Raw genomic sequence first — 14,209 nt, forward strand, 5'->3', positions numbered from 1 at the left:
TGTTCATAACAATGTAAGGTGTGTTTGCATTCTAGGAAAATGTTCACTAATTGGTAGCTGGCAGAAATGCAGTCTGCATAGTCATCCTCATTTAAATGACCCTGCAGTAGAGACCTTACTTTCATTCATACTAAATTTGAGTTCAGCAAAAAATTAACTTAGGTTATCCCTGGTTACCTAAAACAAAGGACTTCACAATTTAGGGTACACTGAAAAGCATCCTGATTCATCCTTGAATTGTTTAAGAAATGTTTCACAAACTAGAGTCCGTTGTTTCAGTAGGAAATAATTTTCCCACAAGTGCTGTGCATCAGTGATTTGGGAAGTATTCAAGCAGGGACAGGAAAAGTATAAAAACTGTTTATAAAGGCAATTCTGTGTAAGAACAAGAGACCTGAAAAATACATTTTAAAAGGAGTTGAAAGCAGTAGTGAAGTTTGAGATTTACTTTATTGACTGCTGAAGTTCAGTCTCTGATGCATCTTGCAGCCTTCTCTGATACTGTCTTTCTGAGGCTTTTCTGCGGTAGACGTCATCTGTATCAAACAAAGATTTGATTTAGATTTTTTAAGAAACTATGGAATTAAAAATACATATCAGAGTAATTTAACCAGTAGTCTAGATCTATCACCTGAATCTCAACAATAATGTTTAATGCCAAAATCAACTTAAAACACGATTTAAATGAGGACTATGTTAAAGTTCTCAATAGCAGGGTCAGAGTCAGCATCCTCAAAGATAGGGTCATGTCACAGCACAGCTCTTAGCAATTTCACTTCTCTCTGAAATCATCTGTCTTAACTGTCCTCTCTCAGGCACTTCCAACCCTACAGCTCTCTGCTGCTCTCTCTGTCACACCCAGGAACTCAGGGCAGGGAGGTGAGGGCAGTCTCCTTGTTCTTGGCTGCTGCTTCTCCACCCTCTTTCTCCCGGGGCCTTGCCATTTGCCACTGCCTTCCCTGGCATCTGCCGTCCGTCACTACCCTTCAGTCTCTGAAAATGCTGGCATTTAGCTCAGATTCCTTGACCCTGTCCTGTGCCATCTTCCCAGTTGACACCATCCCCAACAGATAAGAAGCAACAGCCCCCTTCATCATCCTGACTTCTCAACTTTTGCCATCTTGCAAGTTTCCTCTGAAGTAATAAATTCCTTCTGTTCTGACCACAACCTCTACTCCCTTTCTACCAGCCTTTCTGTCCTTGGATCTTTACCAACTTCCTCAGCTCCTTGTTCTCTCTTACTGCCCAAACCAGCTGAAATTCCCTCTTGCTAGTACCAGCTTCTTGACACACCTTCAAAACCCCAACTACAGATTGATGCAACTTCCTTCCTTCTCCATGCCTCACTCTGCTTGCTACGCACTGTGGGTGTTGGACCTAAGTGGGTCCACTATGATGCCTGACAATCCTGTTGCTTCAGCCATGGCCCTGACCCTACTCCGCTCACCCCAAATGGCCATGAACTCTTTCTGCACAGAGAGAAAAGTCGTCAGTAAAGAACTCTTCCCACTGACTTCCAAGGGCTACTCGGCCTTGCTCAGATCCCATCCTCTCCCTTCTCAAGGGCCAGGGTATATCCAGCCTCCCTCCACCTGCTCTGTCCTGATCAGTATTTGCATATCTTCAAGTCTCCTGGTAGAGGAGAGAAAACTTACCTCCCACCCACTTAGTTGAACTTCCTAAACTGCCTGTCTTCTACGATAAAAGACCCTTCTTGTTTCCCTCCTTGCCTCTCTGGCCACTCTCAGTCACCCTTAAAATGTTGGGGCTTAAGCTCTAACTTTCATCACAATCTGCATGTGAGTGACCCACTAACCTAGATCTAAGGCCTAGATGTGCCTTCTATCTATATAACCATCTCCCCCTCAGCACAGGCAAAATGGAGCCCAGGACTGTTCTGCTTATGTTCCCCCCTGCCCCAGCTGCCCCACCAGAAGCCTCCACTCATCTCCTGAGTCTACTCAAACACCACGGCCTTGTCAGTACTGCCTCTGGAGTGTCAACTCTAGCCACTTCTTAGCATCTCATCCTAGTCTAGACCACCATCCCAAACCTGGAAAACCATACGCCTACGTCTTCCTGCCAGTGTGCTTTCCACAAAAAGTCATTCACCACATATGTTCACCTCCTGCTGCTTGAAACTCTTCAGTCCTTTGGGATACAGTCTTGGTTCTCTGGTCCCTTTGTGGCCCCTCCAGGCACCTTTTAAACCACACCATCCCTCACGCTGCTCACCTGTTTCAGTCCCTCAAACACAGCATACTTGCACACCAAGGCCCCCAAGTTTGCTCTTACCACTGGCAGAAGACACTTGCAACACCACCAATGTTTCCCTCATCTGGCTGACAATCTTTGGGCCCCCCTGACATGGTCACTCCTCCAGGCAGCCTTCCCTGCACCACCTAGTACAATTCAGGTGCCCCACCCAGGAATCCCATGTTCCCTCCACTTTCCCCTCACAAGTAATCACACTTAATAGTAACTGATCTGTCTCTCCCATTGGTGGTGTTCTGGGGTGGGGAGCCCTCTGCCTTATTCTGTCTTCTAAGTGGTGGTTATTAAATATTAATGAATGGATGAACAGAAGAATTAAGTATCTTTAGAAACCGCTAATTTATTTTTTAGAAGAGGGTTGGCAGTTCACAAGTGATCGTGTTTCTGGAGAGGGAGAAAGCAGAAAGGGCCTAGGAGTTAGAGAAGTCTTTCTGGAAGAGGAACTAGCCTATACAGAGCTAGTGCTCAGCAAAGCAATGCCAGGCACTCTGTTTACAGTGCTTGCCCTTGGTACCCATGACTCTGGCCTGTAAAGACAGTGGTATTTAAGCGGGGCAGACCAGCTCTCCCTAGGGTTTGGACGTGCCAATTAGGAGCTTACACATACCCTTCTATCCCGCTTCTAGATGCTGTGGGCAAGTCTATTCCTTAGGCCCAGTGTCACTGGCAGGCTTGAAAGGACAGCGTCCAGAATGCAGTCACGTGCCCTCCCATCTAAGTGCAGGGAAGGTCTCAAGGTTGGACACCAATGTATATTTGTCGCCCCGCTTGTAGGAGAGCCCAGGCGGATGTCCACGCCCCAATGAGGGAGACAGTACTCGCCCTTCTGCAGGATAAAAGCAGCTCAGCGCTGAGCGGAATGAGAGGTCTGCAACCTAACAATATTCCCAGCAAAATGGTTCCTTTGCCGCCTCCTGCTTGCTTGAAAAGAAACGGAGGCTGCTGCACCCCCACTTACAAAAGGTCTCCTGGCCCACGCGCACTTTAATCATGATCCACTCCATTGTTCCTCCGAGGACAAAAAAGAAGGGCAGGAACCTGTAGACGCCGAATCGCTGCTTCCCGGGCATCCGCTGCAGAACCCGCCTCACCTGGGCCCTGGAAAACATGCCGGACATAGGAGGTCGTTGGAGGAGGGTAAGGCGGAACAAAGGCTGGAGCGCCCGGATGAAACCAAAGCGGCCCTGCCCGTCCTTGCTGAGTCCGACGGCCAGGTTGCCTTGCAATCCAAGTCTTGCACCGCCTCCACAGTGGTCAACAGTGGAGCCCGAAGAGGGTAAGGAGCTGGGCGCTGAGCTCCGGACCCAGAACCTGGGCCGCCTCCACCAAGGGTGAGACGGGACTCGCGGGTCCGCCAATCAGAATGTGACGGAGTGCGCATGCTCGATGAAGCCGAGCCCAGCAGGCGCAGATACTCCTGCTCTTGGAGGCAGGGCGGGCCGAGGGGCGGGACCTCCCACGTGGCGTCGGCCTGGCCCCGCCCCCTGCCCTCCCTTGTTCAAGCTGGTACTCAGAGTTGGCGGCCGCGCCCCCTACTCTGCCACCGCCATCTTTTCTCTTAAAGTCCTAAGAGAAGTGATGACGCTCACTGATGTACTACTAAACGTGTACTGCACCATGCTCTAAAATACAGTCACGCAACGCCTTGCATTTACTTCGTGATCGTAACTGATGCCTAGACTTCTAAAAATAACAGGATTTGAGATGCACTGTTGAAAGCTGAACTTTAGCACGACAAAAGTCTAAGTAAGCATCTTGTGGCAAACAACTATAACATTAATAAAAACTATCCTGTACGGGGCACTTACTGTTATTCCCAGACTACTAGACAATCTAAGAACATCAAATGAAAACTTAGAAGCAATAAGAGAGTTTAGTATTATAGACACAATATATAAAAACAGGCTGGAAAAGAGAGATCAAGCAGCAACTCTAGAAGGTAGCAGGGCCCGCTGCTGAGCTGCCAGGCCCAAGCTGCTGCCTGGATAACCTGCCTTCTCCTGGTGCAAACCCTACTAAACCATGTCCACACACCGGCTTGGTGCCCACTCTGGCTTCTCTTGGTGGCTCTGCGGGCTGCATGCCACAGAGCGCCCATCTTCCACCCAGACAAGACTTATAGGTGGCCAAACCCCCAGCACACACCTAGTTCACTGGGGCCCTGGGGTCGGGGGCCGCACCCACCCACCCCCACGGGCCCACCTATGGCCTCTATTATCCTGTGCCAGCACTCGTCACATGACTGGCACTGTAGGTCCTCAGTCAAGGGGCAGGGAATAGTAGACTGTACACACACCCTTAAAGCCGGCGAGGCCACCGCGGAGAGCACCTCAAGGAAACAGTGTCTAGCTAGCTCTCCACCGACAAGGCCCCAGGTGCAGGGTAGGCCTGCTCAAGGCCCAGGACACGGATATTTGAGGACTCAGATAACGAATCTGAGTGAAATAAACGCGGGTGGAGAGTGCTTCCCAGCAGGAAAGAGTAATTTTGTTGAAAATCCTGTTGATAGTGCTAGAAGAGCATGAGAGGTCCAAGTGGGGAAGCGAGGAGTGGTGCGGGTCGGTGCGGCCATTTGCTGAGGTAGGAACCAGGCGGGCGCAGTCAGCCCTGGCCTTCTGCCTCGCTCCACGTTAATAGGGTTCACCTGTGTGGACACAGAGCCCGGAGAACGAAGGGGCTGCTTCAGCGGGCGTCGGCTGCATTGCGGGTCCCCAGGTCTCACCCAGCGTGGGGCTGGCAGCAGGGAGCGCGCGGGAAGAACTCTTTATTCTCTAGGTAAGTGAGTGAAACGACCTGGCATAGCCAGTCATGGGCGGGAGGCGGGGAACAAGACCCGGGTTTCAGAACTGGGGGAAGCGGCGGAGGATCTGAGGTCTGGAACACAGGGGGTGGAGGAAGGGGCGGGAGGACCCAGTAGCAGAGAGGGAGAAAGAGGACTGGGGGGCCCAGGTAGACCCGCAGCACTCTGGCCCTCTCCTTTCCAAGCCCGGGCCGTCCGGAGCCTCGCGGGGACGGCCGTTCTTAGGTATTCCGATCTCTCGGGAGGAGGACAGAAAGAGCCGCCATGGCCTCAGCAGATTCCGCAGAGGGGCGCAGACTTCTGGACCTCTCGGGAGACTGGGGGAAGGGGCCCGGCAACCCGCCCCGCCCCGCCTCGCCCGGGACCTCCCGCCCCGCCGGGGCCGAGGGGCGCGCCCATTGGCGGACGGGCTCCGCGCGCCGCGCCCATTGGCCGGCCGCCGTGAGGGAGCACGAGGCCACCGTGGCGGGCCCGCAGTCGGAGGGGCGGCGGACTGGCCTGAGGGCCAAGGGCTGCGCGGGCTGCGCGCAGCGGGCATGGCGGGTGCGGGGCTGCGGGCGGCCGCTCGGCGCTGGGTGCCGCGCCGAGATCACGGCGGGCCGCGAGCCGCCTCGTCCTCGCCCTCCTGCCCAGGTTGCGGCCCCCCGGGTCCCGGCGCCCACTGCCCGGGCGCCCCGCGCTCCGCGCCCGCCCCGGCGCCGGCCGGCGGCGCCGCCGAGCCCAGCGCACACCTGTGGGCTCGGTACCAAGACATGCGGAGACTGGTGCACGGTAAGTGAGCCCGAGCGGGAGGAGCGTCGGGGGTGTAGTCCGAGCGGCGGCAAGCTCCAGAGCACCGCTTGCGAGTCGTCCGGGACTCGCCGCTCCTCGGGGGAAGCGCGGTGGTGGGGCTCGCCTGAGCTCCTGAGCCCCAAGGCCCGGCTGCCCTTCGGGAGACTCGGGCGGGTGGTCCTGGGGACGCTTGGAGGCGGGCGGGCGGGCGCGCGCGAGGTTTGTTCCTCCGCTGGTTCTCAGTAGCTCCGGGGTTCCTGGAGCGGCCGCCGGAAGGCGGGACCCCGCCGTCTTTTCTCAGAGTCCCACCGAAGCGGAAACACCCCCGACCCCTTGTTCTCTTCGGGGCCCTTAGTTGGGGCGGGAGTACTGGGGACAAAGCCAACCAGCCGGCGGCGCTGGACGGAGCGGACTCGGAGGGACTCTCGACCCAAAGATGCTGACTGCACTCTTCGGCCGCCTCTAGAGTCCGGCGGTCTCTGTCTAGGAGGAGAAGGCGTTGTTTGAGAAACAACACCAAGTCGTCCCAGCCCCCTGGAATCCAGAAGAGTTGTTGCTCCCTCGGTCAGGGCACTTTCTCCTCTGTCCTCTCTCCCTCGGCGAAACGGGCAGATGAGGCCCCGGTGAGGCCAGAGGGCGGAGAGGGCTGGAGGTTTGTCCTGGTGTCGGGAGCCCTGCCGCTGCAGCGGACAGATGTCGTTGGCTCCGGGCTCTATCTCTGGCCAGCCGGGTGGCGCTCAGCGAGCCTCTCCCTCGCGGCCCCTCGGTGTCCTACGTCGGAAAACAGTCCTGCCGGGGCCCCTGTCTCAGAGTTGTGGCGGTGACTGGGAAAGAGGCCAAGAAGGGACAGGGGAGCTTTCGGAGGAGCCCCCTCCCCCCAGGAGTGACGCGGCTTTTGTTGTCTGAAGGACAAACGTGGTCCTGTCTGGAAGATTCCAAGTAACTGAACCGAGGCTTCCGCTCCAGCAGTGTGGAGACCCGGGAGTGCTGGGTGGACAGGACTCACCTCTTGAGAAGCTGAGGCAGAACAAGACCCCTGAGAAACGGTGGTTTTGAAGTCCTTGGCCTTCTCTGAGGAAGGTCCCTACCTTACCCCTTCCTGGACAGAACACTCCTGGGGTGCTGTGTGCGGAGATGTCTTTGCTCTGCGCCTCGGAGAAGACCTTCTGTACAGCCGCCTGAGAAGCCTGTTTTGTGTGTGTGGCAAAGAGACAGAGGGAGGTCTAGTGGGCTTTAGTTCTCCAGGGCCTACCTGAATCTTCACATCTTCTCATAGACCCCCAAGCTCCTCTTGATGTGATAAGGACAAGGTCATTTCCAAGTTGCCCTGGTGAGTGCCAGGATGAACCAGACTTACACACCTCATTCCTAACTCTCCCTTTCTGGCTGTTTTTTCTGGGGAGCGATTCTGGACATTGAGGCATGCTGATCCTGCTCAGTCACTTATGACTCTTTGTGACCCCATGGACTAGCCCGCCAGGCTCCTCTGTCTATGGGATTTCCCAGGCAAGAATATTGGAGTGGGTTGCCATTCCCTACTCCAGGGGATCTTCCCAACCCAGGTAGGGATCAAACCCGTGTCTCCTAGTCTCCTGCATTGCAAGTGGTTTCTTTACCGCTGAGCCACCGGGGAAGCCCCAGAGGCATGCTGATGCCTGTGGGCAAAACTTTGTCAGGGAGCCAGGTCCCAGGCAAGCCCCCCCTTCCCCCCTCAACCCTGGCCTCAATGTGGCAACACAGGAAGGCTAGGCCAAGGGGCACAGTGATTGAGACAGGTGGGGTAACCTGAATTTAAATCTCAGCTCCATGGCCTATTGCTAGATGGGTTGGAATAAGTGACTTTATCTCCCTAAACTCTGATTTCTTCATCTGGATGATGGAGGAATAAATGTGACCACCTCATGGAATTGGAGTGGAGACTGAGCAAGGGGAGGCTCTAAGGCAGGGGTCCACAGTCTCCTGGATGTAATGCCTGATGATCTGAGGTGGAGCTGATGTAGTAATAGAAATCAAGTACACAGTAGAGGTAATGTGCTTGAATCATCTCGAAACCATCCCCTCCACCCCCAACCTGTCCATGAAAAAATTATCCCTGGTGCCAAAAATGTTGAGGATCCAGAAGCAGCAGGAGAATGGCCCCCATGAGTGGGTCTCATGGCTGCCATGGGGAAGAGGTGGCCAGGAAGCTGGGCGCTGTGCAGTGAGACCAGTGAGCCTGGGGGGCTGGTACAAGGGAAAGCGTGTATCCTCCCCTGTCTCTGCACCACTGCAGCCTTGTGGAAGAAACTGGGACCTTGTGGGCCCCAGACCTATGGTGTTCTCAGTGTAGAAGCTGGGCCTCAGGAGGCTTAGTCTGTGGGCTGCTTCCCCATCCTTCTTTGTTCCTGGGAGGATTGTCCATCCCTGGGAACATCCTCTGGGGCAGAGGTGAAAGCTTGGATTTGGCCAGAAGTCAGTGCCAGCAAGGGGTTGCACTGCCAAGCAGACCTCTCCCCTCCTGGGGAACTACTAGACTTTGAACTGAGAGTCACAGTTGACACCCAGGAACTTGGGACTGTTGGGAAGGGATGTTGCAGAAGCACTTAGCTTCCAAGAGAGCTGCAGGCAGCTGGATCTCCTGTGCACCCAGGTGAGGAGTGTTCCATCTGCACCCACGAGTCTGGAGGGGCTGCTCTGCCGGGCCCCAGGGCCACCAGAGGAACCAGCCTCACCTGTTCCCCCACCCATGCACTGTGCTGGGCTCCAAAGGAAGGGGGATGGGGGTGGAGACCGTGTTCCTTAGGGGCCTCCAAGGTGAATATCTGTTGCATGGCCACAGGCTTCTGCTTCGAACCACAGCTGGTTGTTTCTGAGACAAATTAATTCCCTGGAGGCCTGGGCTGTTTGGGCCTCAGCCATGGGCTAGAGGTCTCAGGAATGGGGCCATCTGGAGGCCCCAAAAGGCACCCTGTGTGTGCACCTAGTCCTGCCTGCTCCCCCCGACCCCCTGCAAACCCTGTTTCCTTGAGGGCAATTGAGGACAGGAGGTATGGGCTCCACAGGGGCATTGCCTATTTAATCCTACATTTGTTGAGGGTCCAGGCAAGAATGCTGCCCAGAGCATGTTCTGTGGGACCCTCCTATTTATTCTGCAGTTTGATACAATTTTTATTTCCCCTTTAGAGACAAGGAAACTGAGGCCCAAACGGTAAGGTGAGGTGATTTTCCTGAGGTCACAAGCCAGAGAGAGAGGGCTTGGTTTTCTCTCTGACCTCAAAGCCCGTGCCCTTTCCTCATCCACCTCCCGCAGTGCACAGATGGGGAAACTAAGGCAAACAAGTCCAGGACTCCTCAGCCCCCTGGGAGTAGCCAGGGCATTGGGTGGCTATTATTGTGTCCTCAGAGGGGAACAGCCTGGTCAGTGGCCCAGAACCCATCACACACGTCCCCCTGTCGTCATTAGCAATGATCTGTGGCTCGAGGTGATGCTGAGAATTCAGCCTCTGTGCACTGGTGCCAAATCAAATCTCGGAGACAGTTCTGGGTGAAGCAGAAAAGATTAGCCTTGTTGCTTTGCCAGGCAAGCTTCCAGCAGGTTCCTGCATCGAAATACAATCTCCCAACATGGGAGGAATCACTGAGGAATTTTTATAACAATGGCTCAAGACTGGAGTTCCTGTGAAGATTAGGGTGTGTGCAGGGCCTGCACTCTTCTTATTTATTTATTTGGCAGCATTGGGCCTTAGTTGCGTCACATGGGATATTTTGTTCAGGCAAATGGACTCTAGTTGTGGTGCCCAGGCTTCAGTATTTGGGGCACACAGCCTTAGTTGCTCCAAGACATGTGGGATCTTAGTTCCCCAATAAGGGGTCGAACCCTGGAATTCTTAACCACTGGACCACCAGGAAAGCCCCGGTCTCCTACTCTTGATGAGTTTCTCTGGTTCCTCAAATCTTGCTTCAGGTGGTTTCTTGGCTGTTCCTCCCATCTCTGCATCCTTTTCCTTCCCAGCAAGTGACTGTTTGAATCTCTCTTTAGAAATCAGAGAAGGTCATGCAGGCTGGAGTCTCTTCCCTCCAAACAAGAAACAGGGGACAGAAATGATTCCCTGCTCAGAACCCCCACAAGATCCTGCTCGGTTTCACTCCCCCTTTGTCACTCCTTAATCTTTTTTTTTCCTATTGGCATATAATGCTTAACAATGCTGTGCTAGTTTCTGCTGAACAACGTGAATCGGCTGTGTGTATACATTTATCCCCTCCATCATGGACCTTCTCCCACCTCCACCCACATCGCACCCAAATGTGTCATCTCAGAGCTGAGATCCCTGTGCCACACAGGAGGTTCCCCCTGCCCATCCGTTTCACATGTGGTAGTATATGTATGCCAATCCTAATCTCCAGTTCGTCCCCCACTTCCCTTCCCACATGTGTCCACATGTTTCTTCTCTGCATTGCGTCTCTGTTGCTGAAAATAGCTTCATCTCTACCATTTTTCTGGGCGGGGAAGATCCCCTGGAGAAGGGAATGGCTACTCACTCCAGTATTCTTGCCCGGAGAGTTCCATGGATGGAGGAGCCTGGCAGGCTATGGTCCATGGGCTCACAAAGAGTTGGAAACAACTGAGCGACTAACACACACACACACACACACACACACACACACACACACACACACACACTACCATTTTTCTAGATTCCACATGTATGTCTCACTACACGGGATTTGTTTTTTTCTTTGTGACTTACTTCACTCTGTATGACAGACGTTAGATCCGTCCACCTCTCTACGGAGGACCCTGTTTCATTCTGTTTAGTGGTGGTGCCACTTCCCAGGTGGTGCAGTGGTAAAAGAATCCACCTGCCAGTGTAGGCGACCCAAGAGATGCGGGTTCCACCCGGGGTCAGGAAGATCTCCTGCAGGAGGAAATGGCAACCTGCTCCAGTGTTCTTGCCTGAAAAATTCCACCTGCAGAGAAGCCTGGTGGGCTACAGCCCATAGGGAGCAAAGAGTCAGACACAACTGAGCATTCCATTGTGTATATGTATATATACATTGTATATATTGTGTGTATGTATATACATTGTATATATGTGTGTGTATACACAATATATACATTGTATGTATGTATGTATACCTCTTCATCTTTCCAGAAACAATTAGGTCTCCACATTCTGGCTGTTACCAATACCACTGCAGTGAATATCTGGATACATGTGTTATTCTGAACTATGGTTTTCTCAGGGTATATGCCCAGGCATGGGATTCCTGGTGGTATGGTAGTTCTATTTGTAGTTTTTTTAAGGAACCTCCATACCATTCTCCATAGTGGCTATACCAGTTTGCATCCCCGCAACAGTGCAAGAAGATTCCCTTTTTTTCCATACCCTCTGCAGCATTTATTGTGTGTAGATTTTTTGATGATGGTCATTTTGACTGGTGTGAGGTGATACCATATGGTAGTTTTGATTTGCATTTCTTTAATAATTAGTGATGTTGAGCATCTTTTCATGTGCTTCTTGGCCAACTGTGTGTCTTCTTTGGAGAGCTGTCTATTTAGATCTTTTGGCCATTTTTTGATTGGATTGTTTTTTTCAATATTGAGCTCAATGAGCTGTTTGTATATTTTGGAGATTAACCCTTTGTTATTTAGTTTGCAAATGTTTTCTGCCGTTCTTTGTTTTTGACATTGTTAGTTTTCATTGGAGTATAATTGCCCTACAGTGTTGTTAGTTTCTCCTGTGCAACAGTGTGGATCAGCTGTGAGTGTGCCTCTGTCCGCTCTGTGCGGAGCTTCCCCTCCGTGTCCCGCTCCACCCCGCCTGGTCGTTGCAGCTCAGCGAGCTGGCCGCCCGCGCTGTGCAGCAGCCTCCCCCCAGCATCTGCTTCACACAGGGTGGCTGTGTCGGCACTGCTCTCTCAGTGCTTCACTCTCGCCTTCCGCTGGCGTGTCCACAAAGGCCATTCTCTACAACTGTGTTTCTCTTCCTGCCCAGATAAAAGGTTCCTCTGTACCATTTTCCAGATTCCACATATATGTGTTAACATACGACATTTCCTTTGTCTTTCTGACTTACTTAACCGTCTCTGACAGCTCTTGGTCCATGCACATCTCTGAAATGACACTATTATGTTCCTTTTTATGGCTTAGTAATGTTCCATTGTTTATATGTACCACATCTTTTTTTTTTTTAATTTATATTTTTGAAGGACAGCTGCTTTACAGTGTTGCATTGGTTTCTGCTATAAGACAATGTGAATCAGATATAAAGATAGATACACACACACACACACCATGTGTATTGAGTCTCCCTCCCACTCTCACTATCCCACCCCTTTCGATCCTCGCCGCCCACTAAGCTGGGCCCCCGTGTGATACCGCAGCTGCCCGCTAGCTATCCACGGTCCGCATGGCAGTGTGCATGTGTCAGTGTTCCTCTCTCAGTTCGTCTTGCTGTGTCCTCGAGTCTGCTCTCTACCTCAGCGTCTCTGTTCCGGCTCTACAGATGGGATCATCTGTAACATTTTTCCAGCTTCCATATATATGTGTGTTAATCCACAGTATCTGTTGTTTTACCTGACTTATTTCACTCTGTACAACTCTGGACCCATCCACATCCCGACAGGTGACCCAGTCTTGTTCCATTTTACTGCTGAGCAGTATTCCATTGTCTGTATATGTAAGACATCTTTTTTTTAAATTGGAGGATAATTGGTTTCCAGTGTTGTGTTGGCTTCTGTTTACATCAGTGTGAATCAGCTGTAAGTACGCGTACATCCCTTCCCTCTTGAGCCTCCGTCTCACCCCTCTAGGTATTCACAGAGCGTTGCCCAGCAGCTTCCCGCCAGCTGTCTGTCGTCCGCGTGGTAGTTGATTCATTTCACTCTTCTTTCAGCTCACTCTACCCGCTCCTTCCCTGCTGTGTCTACAAATTTGTTCTCTGTCTGTGTCACGATTCCTGCCCTGCAAGTACGTTCATCTGTACTGGTGTTCTAGATTCCAAGTATATGTTAAAATATGATATTTGTTTTTCTCTTTCTATTTACTTCACTCTTTATGACGTACACTAGATTCGTCTACAAGTGACCCAGTTTCCTTCCTTTTTGTGGCTGAGTAATATTCATTTCTGTATTTGTACCACAGCTGCTTTATCCATTCGTGTTTCCCTAGACAGGTTCTTCCCACATCCTGGCTGTTGTAAATGCTGCTGCATTGAACACTGGGATACATGTGTCCTTTTGAATTATGCTTTTCTAGGGTGTATGCCCAGTCGTTGGGTGGATGAGTGCTATGACAGTTCTTTTTATAGTCTTTTAAGGAACCTCCATGCCATTCTCCATAGTGGCTATAGCAGTTCACATTCCTGCTAACAGTGTGAGAGGGTTCTCGTCTCCACACCCTCTGCAGCATTTATTGTGTAGATTTCTAGGTGATGGCCAAGGTGACAGGTGTGAGGTGATAGCTCACTGTAGTTTTGACTTGCATTTCTCTAATAATTCATGATGAGCATCTTCACATCTGCTTCTCGGCCATCTGTATATCTACTTTGCGAGGTGTCTGTTTAGGTTTTTTGGTTTGTTTTTTGGATATTGAGCTCCACGAGCTGTTCTTATATTTTGGAGAGTATTTGTTTTATCATCTGAAAATATTTTCCCCCATTCTTTTTTTTTTCTTTTACTTTTCAGTGGAAAAGTAACTACAGTGTAATTAGTTTCTGCTGTACACCAGTGTCAGTCAGCCGTAAGTGTACATACATCTCCCCATCTTGAGTCTCCCAAGAGACTCACCGTCCCACCCCTCTTGATCTTCCCGAAGCACCGAGCTGAGCTTCCTGGGATGCCTGGCAGCTTCCCGCTAGCTGTCCGTTTCACACAAGGAGTGTGCAGATGTCAGTGCCCCTCTGTCAGCTTGCCCACCCGCTCCTTCCCGGATCGTGTTCACATGCCCACTCTCTACACCTGTGGCTCTATTTCTGCCCTGTAGATAGGTTCATCTATAACACTACTTCTAGAGTCCACATATATGTGTCATCTATGATATTTTTCTCTTTTGATTTATTCACTCCGTATGACAGCACTAAGTCTATCCACATCTCTATACATGATCCAGTTTCCTTTGTTTTTATGGTTAAATGATATTGCATTGTATATACATACCACGTTTTTAAAATTTATTTTGAATTGGAGAATAATTGCTTGCCAGTGTCGTGTTGCTTTCTGCTGCACATCAACGAGAATCATATAGATATATCTATATCTACCCTCTGGATTCTCCCTCCCACCCCATTCCCAATCCCACCCATCTAGGTCATCACACAGCAGAGAACTGAGTTCCATTGGTTGTACAGCAGCTCCCCACTAGATTTCTATATTATACATGACAGT

General features: G+C 51.5%; 2 protein-coding genes across 3 annotated transcripts in view; one reads left to right on the plus strand and one right to left on the minus strand.

The window, feature by feature from the left end:
* Positions 1-431: 431 nt before the first annotated feature.
* UQCC5 (ubiquinol-cytochrome c reductase complex assembly factor 5) lies at positions 432-3,642 on the minus strand. Its single transcript, XM_019985081.2, has 2 exons — positions 3,233-3,642; positions 432-536 (listed from the first exon to the last, which is right to left on the minus strand). The coding sequence occupies exons 1-2, from the start codon at positions 3,390-3,392 to the stop codon at positions 445-447; spliced, it is 252 nt and encodes an 83-aa protein (XP_019840640.1). The 5' UTR covers positions 3,393-3,642; the 3' UTR covers positions 432-444.
* Positions 3,643-5,541: 1,899 nt separating this feature from the next.
* The window catches only part of NT5DC2 (5'-nucleotidase domain containing 2), a 52,677-nt gene continuing 44,009 nt past the window's right edge, over positions 5,542-14,209 (plus strand). The window contains exon 1 of one of the 2 annotated variants that reach the window (XM_070776568.1): positions 5,542-5,845. In XM_070776568.1, the coding sequence (XP_070632669.1) occupies positions 5,611-5,845 (235 nt within the window). In that variant the 5' untranslated portion in view covers positions 5,542-5,610. The remainder of the gene's footprint in view (positions 5,846-14,209) is intronic. The other variant, XM_070776567.1, reaches the window with a different exon arrangement.

The sequence above is a fragment of the Bos indicus genome, chromosome 22, assembly GCF_029378745.1.
Source record: "Bos indicus isolate NIAB-ARS_2022 breed Sahiwal x Tharparkar chromosome 22, NIAB-ARS_B.indTharparkar_mat_pri_1.0, whole genome shotgun sequence".
Classification (NCBI taxonomy): Eukaryota; Metazoa; Chordata; class Mammalia; order Artiodactyla; family Bovidae; genus Bos; species Bos indicus.